Raw genomic sequence first — 12,144 nt, forward strand, 5'->3', positions numbered from 1 at the left:
CACATTCTAAATACCTAACTCCAGGAAGTATTTTATCCACTTAAAGGGAATACTCTTATGATCAAACCTCATTAATTAAAATTTTAGTTCATGCCAATATGCAATGGAAATTGTCACTTGAAAACCATTTGTTTATGGCAATTCTGCCTAGTGGCAGACCTCTTTTCTAGGTTGGGACATTCTGACCCTAAAGGTATATTTCAGCACCACCCACCTTGGCACACCACTTATCTTAACACCCAGCCTGCCCTTTAACATCCTGGTGAGAGTATGAAATGGGTAGATTAGACAAATGTGTGCAACAGAAAATTGAGGGTATGTTTGAGTTCCTTTAATTGTATCATAATTGGATAAAGCCACTTTTGGACAAGCCAGAAGTATGCTCTCTATTACTTCTGCTATAGGTATGGATAAATTTAAGCTGATCATATGATTTTACTATCACAAATTCAATGGGCCTCACTAAGCAATAACTTCTCTTATCCAATATACCTCTAAGGCAAAAAAGACCTAAGATCATTTATTGTCAAATATGAATCCTAATTTCTGGCAGAAGTCCTCCGTCCAGTGTTAATTTGCTTATATTTACCATCTCTGTAATGTAATTACTTAATTGTAGATTCTGCTTACCAACTTAACTTTGGAAGGTTTACCAGGAAAGTATGTTGGTTAACATGAAACAGATCACAGGTGCATTGCTGAGATGAGTGAAAATTCTGACTGAAAAAAAAATTCCTATGCTAGGATTTTATATGGGATTAGACTTGTTTTTTGAGAGAATTCTTGACTCTTTCCCAAAAGACTACTACTTCACCCTACTCCAACATGAAGAGGCATGAAGAGCTACCATATTTACCAGAGGGAAATGGGTAACTTTCTAAGAATAATTTTTTGGAAAAAAAAATTGTTTTCACACACAGTCTAGAAGTGTCTCTACAAGTTGTCCTATATACAGAAAACCATGTTATTCATATAAGAACAATATATGGACATTAAAATGAGATAATAATGTCCTTCCATTTTAGATCTTTGCAAGTTGACCACAGTCGGGGTCGGGCAGATTTTGTTTGTATGAGATGTGAGTGCCTTGATTTTATGAAGAAGTGTAAACCTTCCTGTTCGCCAGAGCATGTGAGCTGTCCAAATAAATAATGCCAAGTATCTGTGTTGAGCGAAGTTTAGGTTTTCGCCAGTGAGCAGAATCACAATGTGTCATGTTTAATCAAAAGCTTGATTAGGAGAAATAGTCACACAGGACTGCCTAAAGGAAATGTACCCCACTCATCCCACTCAACTTTAACCGCTATATCTTTCTAGACCACACATGAGAGCAACTGCTTGGATCATGATCTCAGCTTCTAGCTGACCAGCACTTCCTATCACATACCCTGCATCTGGGCCCCCAGAGAAAGCACTGGAAAGGGTAAGTGTTCAAAACTTGGAATATATGTGTCAGTGCTTTGAGAGTCTTTAAGTTTCTAAATTCATGACTTGAACTTCCTGGAGGAATTGCATTCCAGGCTTTAGTACTAGGAAAAATCAGTGTCCATCCTTATTTGAAGGAGAAACGATGTTACTCTTCACCGTTGGTGAGTTGGGAGAAGCTCTAATTCCAGTCTGTGTGCTGACTGGCTAGGACCTCGTCATGAAATTCTGGGTCCTAATTTTGCACTTGCAATCATCTTGGTAGCCAGTTCTTACTGACCCTTCATCTTAATTTATGTACTTGAAAAAAATATTTATCTTGGTATCTGGTTTATGTAAGCTCCTTCAAATACCATTAGAAAACATATGAGAATATGAGCATAAAAAAATATTGCATTTATTCATTACTGTATTGCAAAATAGAGTTCTAGAGCTCCTCATGTATGTTTACTCTGAACAGAATGTGTGGGTTTTTTCTTACACTGTTTTGGCCGCAAGTTGTGCAGCAGATGTCAGGAGGCCAAGAAGCTGTGAAAGGCCCTGGCCAAGTCCTCTAACCATTCTCGCCTTAGTGGTTGGAAGGAATTCTTCCCACTTGTCTGCTGCAGCCCTGTTGTTTTTGACTTAAAGATAGACTGTCTACATTGAGAGTGAATGTCTTTCATTCTTTTTGTCAAGCTAATTGTCAAACCTGATTTCTCTGTGACTAGATGGATGCTTTAGTCTTCCTCCAGGGCACTTTTCACCAGATAATTCTCACTAGGCATTTTATGAAAGTGCTAAATATCACTGCAGCAGTGCAATACTACCTAGAGGAGGAATGAAACAATGTGACACTATCTCTTTGTGCAATAATACACTTTTATTTTCCTTTTACCTCTGCAGTCATCTTTGAGTAATTATTGTGTAAACAATAGAATGGAATGAAATTACATTAAGTTGTATGCAAATGGCTCTAGAACACCTTAACAATTATGACAAGGCAATTATAAATAACTTTTTTTTTCCTTAGTAATATATATTTGCTTTTTAAAGTACATTAAAGAGCTGCCATATCTAGGGTTAGCTAGGAAAGAGCGAATGGTACCATCTAGGAGCCACCACCCTGAAAGTTTAGACTCCGGTTTTGAAAATCTGATGGTTTACTATTTCATAATATATAGTCAAGCAGAGGGTGATTTGGGTTGAAAGTATTTATTCTTGAAACTTAACAGCGTTTTACCTTTTAGTCATTGCACAAAACCCTTTCTATTATTTTTCACTCCATCTGGGTATTCTGCAGAATTTCAAGTAAAACACGGATTCTGGTATTTTCAAGTTTATCACCTTTGGAACAACAGATCCTATCATTTCAGGAGACATCAAATCAGAGGTGGGTACATAATTAGCAATCTAACAGAATGGCGCCATTTTATAGAGCATCCTAAACGTTCCAGTGAAGCAAAACTTACATATGCCACTTTATGTAGAGGAAATTTTAGATCTGAGACTATTCCAGAGTAAAGCAGCCTCAGGCACATTCTTAATATGAATTTTTTTTTCCCCCCCACAAGGCACCTCCCTCTCCCAGGAGACAATCAGATTGTGAACTGGTTTTCAGGCAAACCAAAAGAGTAAGCATCCTAGTTCCTAATTCAGTCATTTCAAAAATCACAAGTTATAAATACTCAAAAGATAGACCTGAAATTTTTTGTTTAAATAACAAGAGTAACTGCAGGAAGCATATATAATCAAAAACGTTTTTCTCCTTCCTTATAGCTAAGGTGTGTAATGCATAAATATATGAAAAATAAAATTCACAGTCAGTTTTAAAACTAGAATTCAAGTTTGGCTAATAAATCTTAATTTTATAAGTATATTAATTTCTAAATACAACATAAGAGGCAGTCTTGTCAGATGTACAATTAAAGTATTAATAACAGAAAGGACAACAATGAGAGAAGAAATAGGCTTCTGATAGAAAAGATTCCTTTTGTTGCCAATAAATAGGACCACCTGCGTGTTTCAGATTCTTTTCACTTAAGGGAGATCCAAATTGGTTGCTGAGGGTATTAAATAGCTTTTGAAAACCTGAGCAGCAGTAGTGCAGCTGTGGCATTTGCTTGTTCTCATCCTGTGGGTTGCTAGAGAATAAAGCAGAACTCAGTGTTGTTAAGTTTGAAAAAAATTCTCTTTTATCCCGTTACGTCGAAGCATCGAAGCCGGCCTCTTCACAATCCTCTGATTTTGCTAGGGGGTGGGAGGAAGTGGCAGGAAAGGTTGGAGGGAGGGTGTGGCGAGGGGAGGCATGACAGATCAAGGTGACATCAAGGGACAGATATCAGCTGACACTCAACTGAGCAAATCCGATCAGCTTCACTTCGTCGGGAATCTCCGACCCATCGCAGCCAGAAGCCTGAAAAGGTAAAAAGAAAGCCTCAGTGCTTGTTGGTTGTTAGCGGCCTTTTACAGAGTTGCTCGTGGGAAGGCGGGTCCATCTGCAGTCTAAGGGGCCAGGGGTCCCATCTCCGCCAGCAGACACGCTAAGAATCCCTTTCTTCAGTGACTCCTGGGTGTCAACTGCTCTGAGAAATCTGGTCATCAAGCCCATCGAGGACAGAGGCGAGAGGCTTTGTTGCCCATGAAATGGAACCGCCAGTGAGCCAGCCACAGGACTGCTGGGAAGGCACATACACGTTCTCAACAACTACCATGTAAAGTGTAGTTTTAAATATGCCTAACTTTTAAAAGACTATTGTGAAAATGAGCAGAAGAGATCTAATAGGCCACACTCAAGGGTAAGTTGGTTTTTACCAAAATCATCATCTCTGTCAAACTGGTCAGGACAAAAAAGGTTACCAACTAGTGGAATGGCTCAGGATAGACAACTGTTGTTTAAATAGGAGTAATTTTTACAGGGAAAGGTACTGTACGTTTTTTCTATAACAGAATTTGTAAAAATTTAGGACATATTTATTGCCTTAAAATTGGCCCAGATTACAGAATGCAAAGTACGGTTATCATGTCAAAATCCAAAGAAACTCTAAATAAGCCCTTGCCCATCAAAATTCTCACTGGCCCTAATTCACAACTTATTTATTCTTCTCTTGACCTCCCTTTCCTATACAGTGGCTCAGTAGTAAAGAATCTGCATGCAATGCAGGAGACACAGGTTCCATCCCTGGTTGGGAAGATCTCCTGGGGAAGGAATTGAGTATTCTTGCATGGAGAACTTAATGAACAGAGGAGCCTGGCAGGCTACAATCCATGGGGTTGCAAAGAGTCGGACACGACTGAGGAACTAATCTATAGACACACAGACTGCTCAGACCACCATTCTAAATTGCCTCTACAGTACATAAATCAGAACCGGATGTTATGTAAGTACCGCAAAGTGGGGTGAGAAAAGTTTGAATGCCTGGGAATGAGCAATTAATTACCAAAGGGACATATGAACCTTTTCTTGGCTGAATGCCTGCTAAATAATTGTGAAAACAACTAGTTTCCCAGGGTCAAAAGCCCTTTCCAGTCCTCACAGTGAAGCTGCTTAGCACTGTTCCAAAAAACTGTACAGAAACTCAGCCGTTTGCCAACCCCAGCATTTTCCTATAAAATAGGCAGCTAATTAGAACATATAACTTGAATATTTAAAATAATTATCCTTAACATTCAATGTGAGCAATCATGCTTAATAAGAAAATCCATAGCCTAAAGAGTAGGAATATTAGCTAACATTTAAATAATTTACTTTGTGCCTGCCGATGGCTCTAGTTTCAACTGACAGATATTTGGTAAAGTACAATTTTCAGTGTTTGCATTGCCAGGGGCAGAAAGATCAGAAGCTCTCCTTATCACTGTTAACAAAGCAACACAGGCAGAAACGGCTTCCCAGCTGAGATTTCTGGTGGGTATTTATCACACCAACGCGGTGATCTTTACACCGCCCTGCCCCGCCACCTGACCAGTCTTCTCCTACCACCACTGTTTCTTGACGTATCCTCGTAAACCTTCCCTTCTTCTCTCCTTGTAGCTATTGCTAACATCACTTCCTCAACTCACTGATGGGGGCCAGAGATGACCTGTGTAGAAAACTGCCAAAACATCTGAGGTCAAACTGTTGCTTTTATCAGGTGTGAAGCACATCCATGCATTTGAAAGCTGTATAAGAAATCTGGCAGTGTGACTAGCAGGAGCCAAAAACAGCTAGAAATAAAAACTAAGTCCTTGTGGTGAAGAGTAATGAAAGTGAGAATCTGTGTCATCAGGGCAGTGATTATGTGGGTATAGGGAGGCCATGGCCCATTCTAGGTTCTATTCTCCTTGCAAAGAGGCACAGGCCAGGACATTGGCTTTGCTTCAGGACACTCAGCCCTCCCTCCTCCATGTTGCTAGCTCTGATTTAAGCCTCTTAAATCAGAGGCCTTAAATCCTCTTAAATCCTTACCTCTTTGTAGCCTGCAAAATGATCTTGAGGACAATAAGCAAATGATACTGAAATCTACACAAAGGAGACCAGAAACCCTTAAGGCAGCAGTTCTCAAACTTTATCAAGAACTCCAAATGATTATGTCCACGTGGATTATATTTTTTGTACTTAGAAACATTATTAAATATTTGTATCAACAAATGTGACTGAAACTTAGAAGCTTCTGCACAGTAAAGAAAATCATAAACAAAATGAAAACACAACACACAGAACGGGGTAAAATATTTGCAAACGATGCCACCGACAAGGGTTTACACTAGAAACAAGGGTTTCTAGTATACAAAGAACTCTTAACAACTCAATAACCAAGAAACAAACCACCCAATCCAAAAATGGGCAGAGGACCTAAATAGACATTTCTCCAAAGAAATACAAATGGCCAATAACCCATGAAGAGATAGATGCTCAACATCACTAATTACTAGAGAAATATGAATCTACAATGATGTCCCACCTCATACCAGTCAGAACAGCCACAAATGCTACAGTATGGAGAAAAGGGAGAGCTCCTACACTGTTGGTGGAAATGTAAGTTGTTGTAGCCACTGTGGAAACCAGTATAGAGGTTTCTCAGAAAAGCAAAAATAGAATTACCTACCCTACAATCCAGCAATCCCATTCCCACTGCTGTAGATAAGAGTCCCAGTCTGTTATCTACAACACATAAACAGACTCACAGACAGAAAGACTTGTGGTTGCCAAGGGGAATGGAGGTGGGGGAGTGATGGATTGGGAGCTTGGGATTAGCAGATGCAAACTATCACATATAGAAAAACAAGAATTTACTTTATAGCAGAGAGAGCTTACAATCAATATTCTATAATAAACCATAATAGGAAAGAATATGTGTGTGTACATATATAACTCAAATCACTTTGCTGGACAGCAGAAATGAACACATTGTAAATCAACTTCAATAAAAATATTTTTAGTAATGTTTAAGTACTGAATCTATTTTAAAACATAAAACATGTTTAGGTTATGTTGTATTTACTGTCTTAAATAAAAGGTGTTCTTAAAGTATTCAGTTACTGATTCATTAAACATTACAGAAATAAGCCCACTGCATGCTAATAGTTTCCCAAGACAAAATTAAGAGTAGCACTGCTTCTTACACTTTCTCAAATCTCAAATGTTTTGCTTAATAAAAATGGCCAGATTCTCACACCTGCATGTGTAGTCACTCGACTGCTGTTTCCCTTAAAGTATGCTAAGAAAATACAGTCTCTCACAAATGTCTAGTTGGAAAAGGGGAGAGTATCTTAATAGCCTTTCCAAATAATTGTGGACATCATTTGTTACTATGCCAAAACCTTCGAAGTGCTATTTTCATAAAGCTTAGTTGCAATGTAAAATGTAAAACCAACATGTTAAACTTTTCATAACTGTTATGGTAAATATTGGCCTATTTTAATGGATCTTTTACCCATGTATAATTTTTTAGCATCACTGAGCTAGCAAATGTTCCAAATGTTGACATATTACACAGTATCAATACATTATTATCTATTACCAATCTCATCGGATAAGGCTTTAAATACTGGGTGTGTAGGGTTGTGTGTGTGTGTGGAGGGGGAATGTCCGTTAAACTTACTACGGCATATACAAGTTTTCTAAAATCCTGTTTTTTGCTTGAAATGTGAAATTTCTTATTGAGAACAAATACTGCCCATTGTTTTCCTTGAAGTGTCAGGCTTACTGGGTTCATTTTGAAACAAATGTCTGCCAGATCCCTAGTCTGAAGAGCCAATGTTTGTCAGCTGTTCTTCCAAGTAAAAGTGATGTTCCATGAAAAAAAAAAAAGGCTAGTTTGGCTCACAACTCAATCTCACCAGTGGTTTCCCTGGAGACAACCATCACACTTAAGTACTGAAGAAATGCTTCCCCTCTCATCACATAGACTATTAAAAAGATGTGTTCTCAAGTGGGGATTTAAGCCAGTTGCAGTTACTTTTTAAAGTTTTATTTATTTACAGAGTGATAGAATGAGTGCTTTAAAGATGATGGCTACTACTACAGTTTGATATTTCTGCTTTGGTTTCTGCCAACATTACTAGGTTTGACCACAGTGGCTTTTACACCAATGTTAACACTATGGAAAAAGCCAAGTAACATTTTCGTATTCTTATGAACATTCAGGATCCCTTAAAAAAAAAGTCTCAAGGAACCCCAGAAGTTCAAGACCCACACTTAGGGAACCTCCACTTCAAAGGAAAATGTACACACTTTCAGGAGCTTACCGTGGTGGTGACTGTCACTCAAGTGTCTGTACTGAGTCCCGAACGACCCCACCAGACCAGCAGGCGTAGCCTCATCGCGTGGAGGAGCCAAGATGTGGCTGTCTGACGTCAATCGTAAGAATTCCCTCCACTGCTAGCCTGGGTGCGCTTTGGAACCACCAGGAGCGTTTGAAAACACACCTGTGCCCACGTGCACCCCAGAAGTTGTGACTGAACTGGTGTGGGGTGTGGCCTAGGCACTGGGATGTCCTGAGCTCCCAGGCGAGCCAGTGGAGCCTGAGAACCTCTGTTCTACCCTTGCGTCCCCGTTCCTTTAGGGCCATGGTTCCCAAACTTCAGCATCAGAATCACCCCAAGGGTGTATTAACGCAGGCTCCTGTGCCTGCAGATTCCCTCCAGGTTCTGGTTCCTCAGGACTGGGATGGAACCCCAGAATTCACATTTTTATAAAGGTTCCAGGTGAAGCTGACACTGTCCGTCTGAGGACCACACTTGCAGAACCATCGTTTCAGACTGAATAGGAGACAGAGCTGCTACATGGACCTTCTTGAACTGACAGTTTCCGCAGGAGGAGTAAGTTAATACTCTCAGCTACTTTTTATGTGTACTTTGGGAAATATCACCTTAATCACTCAGCCTTGATAAATAAGGCTCTTTGGCCATTAATTACCAAAATGCATATAAAACGGCTATCTGTTCAATATCACTCATTATTAGAGAACTGTACCAGCTCACACCAGTCAGAATGTCCATCATTCAAAAGTCTACAAGTAACAAATGCTAGAGAGAGCGTGGAGCAAACGGAACTCTCCTATGCTGTTGTCGCAGCTGCCATGGAAAATAGCGTGGAGGTCCTCAGAACACAAAAAACAGAACTACCACATGACCCAGCAATCCCACTTCTGGGCACAAATCCACACAAAACTCTAATCCAAAAAGGTACATGGACCCCTATGTTCAGAGCGGTACTACTCATAATCGCCAACACGTCGAAGCAACCTAATGTCCGCTGACAGATGAGTGGGTGAAGCAGACGTGGTGCATATACACGATGGGATACGGAGCCATAAAACAGAGTGGACTAATGCCATTTGCAGCAACATGAATGGACCTAGAGATGATCATACTAAGTGAAGTAAATCAGAAAGACAAATACCATTCCATATCACTTATATGTGAAATCTAAAATATGACACGAACATATCTTCGATACAGAAACAGAACCAGGGATATAGAGAACAGATTGATGCTTGCCAAGGGACAATGGGTTGGGGGAGGGATGGAGGCTGGGGTGAGCAGATTTAGCAGATGTAAAGCGTTTATGTATAGAATGAATAAACAACAAGGTCCTACTGTATAGCACAGAGAACTATATTCAGCATCCTTTGATAAGCCATGATGAAAAAGAACATTCAAAAAGAATATATATGTATAACTTTTCTGTATAGCAGAAATTAACACACTGTAAATCCACTAGACTTCAATAAAAAATTGCTATCTGCAATGCATGTTAGTAAACTGCAGAAACAAAGTTCATCCTGCTCATGTGTGTACCAGTTGGATGTTAATTACACGTACAGTTGACCCTTGAACAATGGAGGGGTTGGAGGTGCCAGCCCTCCAAGCAGTCAGAAATCCACATATAACTTACATTTGGCCTTCCTTAAATATGGTTCCTCTATATCTACAAGTTGAACTAACCAGAGATTGTTATTACTATTGTATTTATTGAAAAAAATTCATGTCTAATTGGATCAAGCAGTTCAAACCCATGTTGTTTAAGGGTCAGCTGTACTCACAATTTGCGTTCTATCTTCTGTCTCTCTTTAGTCATTAAGTCATATCCTACTCTTGCGACCCCATGAACTGTAGCCTGCCAGGTTCCTCTGTCCATGGGATTCTCTGGGCAACAATGGGTTGCTATTTCTTTCTCCAGCTCTATCTTCAAGGGCAAATTAAATATTTTGTATTGTCACTAATGCAGTTTCAAAAATTCCACATTGAAAGCAGCAAGAGTTACCTACTTTACAAAACTGCAAGGTAGCAAATTAAAAAATGACTTAAAAAAATTTATGAAAACTTGCCTCGAGGCTTACAACAATAAAACCATACTGATAATGTCAAACCCAAAGCACGTACTACTTGAGCTAAAATGCCCTCTATGCCCAAACTGCTTTGTTGAAAGTGAGAAGGTTTCTGATCTCCCTGTTACCAGCAGTGCCAACAACGGAAATCATACTTCACTTATTATCTTTCCTGTCAAATGAAGCTAGAGATCTCACTGGGTGGAGGAAAAAAGTAAATGTATTTCTTTAATTAACAGTATCCTTGCCCCTCACGGCCATTAAAAAAAATTAAAATATATAAGCAGATATACAAGAGACACCTTTTTAAGCTTGAGCCAAGTATTTCTTAATAGTGGTCGGAGCTAAGAGGAAAGAGACTGGAGAATGAGTTGTCCACATGTGACATGCCTCCCAGCCTTGGCTAAACACTGGGACCACCAGAGGGTGCTTTCAAAGTTCCCAAAGCCCAGGCTTCAGGAAGAACAATTAAACTAGGCTATTTGGAATAGGACCCACGCATGAGCAATTTTCTAAAGTGTCCTCACCATCCCTTGAGTGAAACCATTGTGCAGCCAGTTGAAGAACCACAGTATTAATAATTACATAATTTTCAGGACCCTGACATTCTCCTTTAGAAAGCAAAGAAAGCACTGAGATTAAAATGATAAACAGTTGAGAGGACTATGAGCAAGCAGTAGCAGCTTAGGAGGAAAAATGCCTCTAAAACACTTTGATCTAAATAACCAAACTGGATCTCTCTGGTTTTACCGGGATGTCCCACAGACAGCTAAGCCAAGCAGCAGTTCAAATGAGCTCTGTCAAGTGGGTCTCAAACTGGCTGGCAACTGACAACCACAAAGAAAACCTCTCAGGCTTTAACTAACTAGAGCTGGATGGAGAGTTAAATGATAGAAATAGAAGGTCATTCCTGAGTTTGGCTTTATTTAACATCTTTATCTTTTGAGGAAAAACCATCACTTTTCATTCACTGGGAATGCCACACATTACCGCATTCTCAAGCCATAAGGGAAAAGAAAAACTTGCATGATTCTCCTGCAGGTCTCCTGTATCAGAGAGGCCAATATTATTCTGCTTAAGGTACAAAGGAGATCTGGTCTCAACCAGACAGTGTCCAGTCATCCAAAAGGTGAATCCGCAAAGAAACAGAAAACTATAATACCATAAGGGTGCAAGGTCTTGACTGTAAGACTGAACAGTTGTTGAGCCTGGGGCCATGATGCTAGACCAGAGTTGAATTCTCAGCTTTTCTACCATGTCATCTTGGGCGAGTTAACCTCACAAAGCCTCTGATTCCCCAAATATGGGATGGACCCAACGACATCACCATCTTGGGGGATCATGAGGACTAAATTAACTGAGATGATGTAAAATACTTCATGCTCTGTTCTGCAAACAGTGGATGCACATGAAACAGTAGTGATTCCTGTCATTTCTACAGGCAAGGCCAAGGGATTCTGACAGAGACTTAAAAAGAGGGCATGGAGCTGAGGTCACAATCTTAGTTTTCAGGGATCAAAACAAAGGTAAAGAATGATGGCTCAAGTTTCAAAAATGAGGCTTGTGTTATTCTGATGTATTTTAATTATGATCAGTTCAGTTTAGTGGCTTAGCCGTTTCCAACTCCGTGATCCCTTGAACTGCAGCACGCCAGGCCTCCCTGTGCATCACCAACTCCCGGAGTTTACCCAAACTCATGTCCATTGAGTCAGTGATGCCATCTAACCATTTCATCCTCTGTCGTTCCCTTCTCCTCCTGGCCTCAATCTTTCCCAACATCAGGGTCTTTTCGATTGAGTCAGCTCTTCACATCAGGTGGCCAAAATATTGGAGTTTCAGCTTTAGCATCAGTCCTTCCAATGAACACCCAGGACCGATCTCCTTTAGGATGGACTGGTTGGATCTCCTTGCAGTCCAAGGGACTCTCAAG

At 39.9% G+C, this 12,144-nt stretch overlaps 1 protein-coding gene across 2 annotated transcripts in view; it reads right to left on the reverse strand.

Annotated features, from left to right (window-relative positions):
• Positions 1-3,251: 3,251 nt before the first annotated feature.
• The window catches only part of STK39 (serine/threonine kinase 39), a 304,895-nt gene continuing 296,002 nt past the window's right edge, over positions 3,252-12,144 (reverse strand). For both annotated transcript variants that reach the window (XM_065931689.1, XM_065931688.1), the window contains one exon: positions 3,252-3,820. In XM_065931689.1, coding sequence (XP_065787761.1) covers positions 3,746-3,820 — 75 coding nt within the window. In that variant the 3' untranslated portion in view covers positions 3,252-3,745. The remainder of the gene's footprint in view (positions 3,821-12,144) is intronic.

This window comes from Muntiacus reevesi, chromosome 3 (genome assembly GCF_963930625.1).
Source record: "Muntiacus reevesi chromosome 3, mMunRee1.1, whole genome shotgun sequence".
Classification (NCBI taxonomy): Eukaryota; Metazoa; Chordata; class Mammalia; order Artiodactyla; family Cervidae; genus Muntiacus; species Muntiacus reevesi.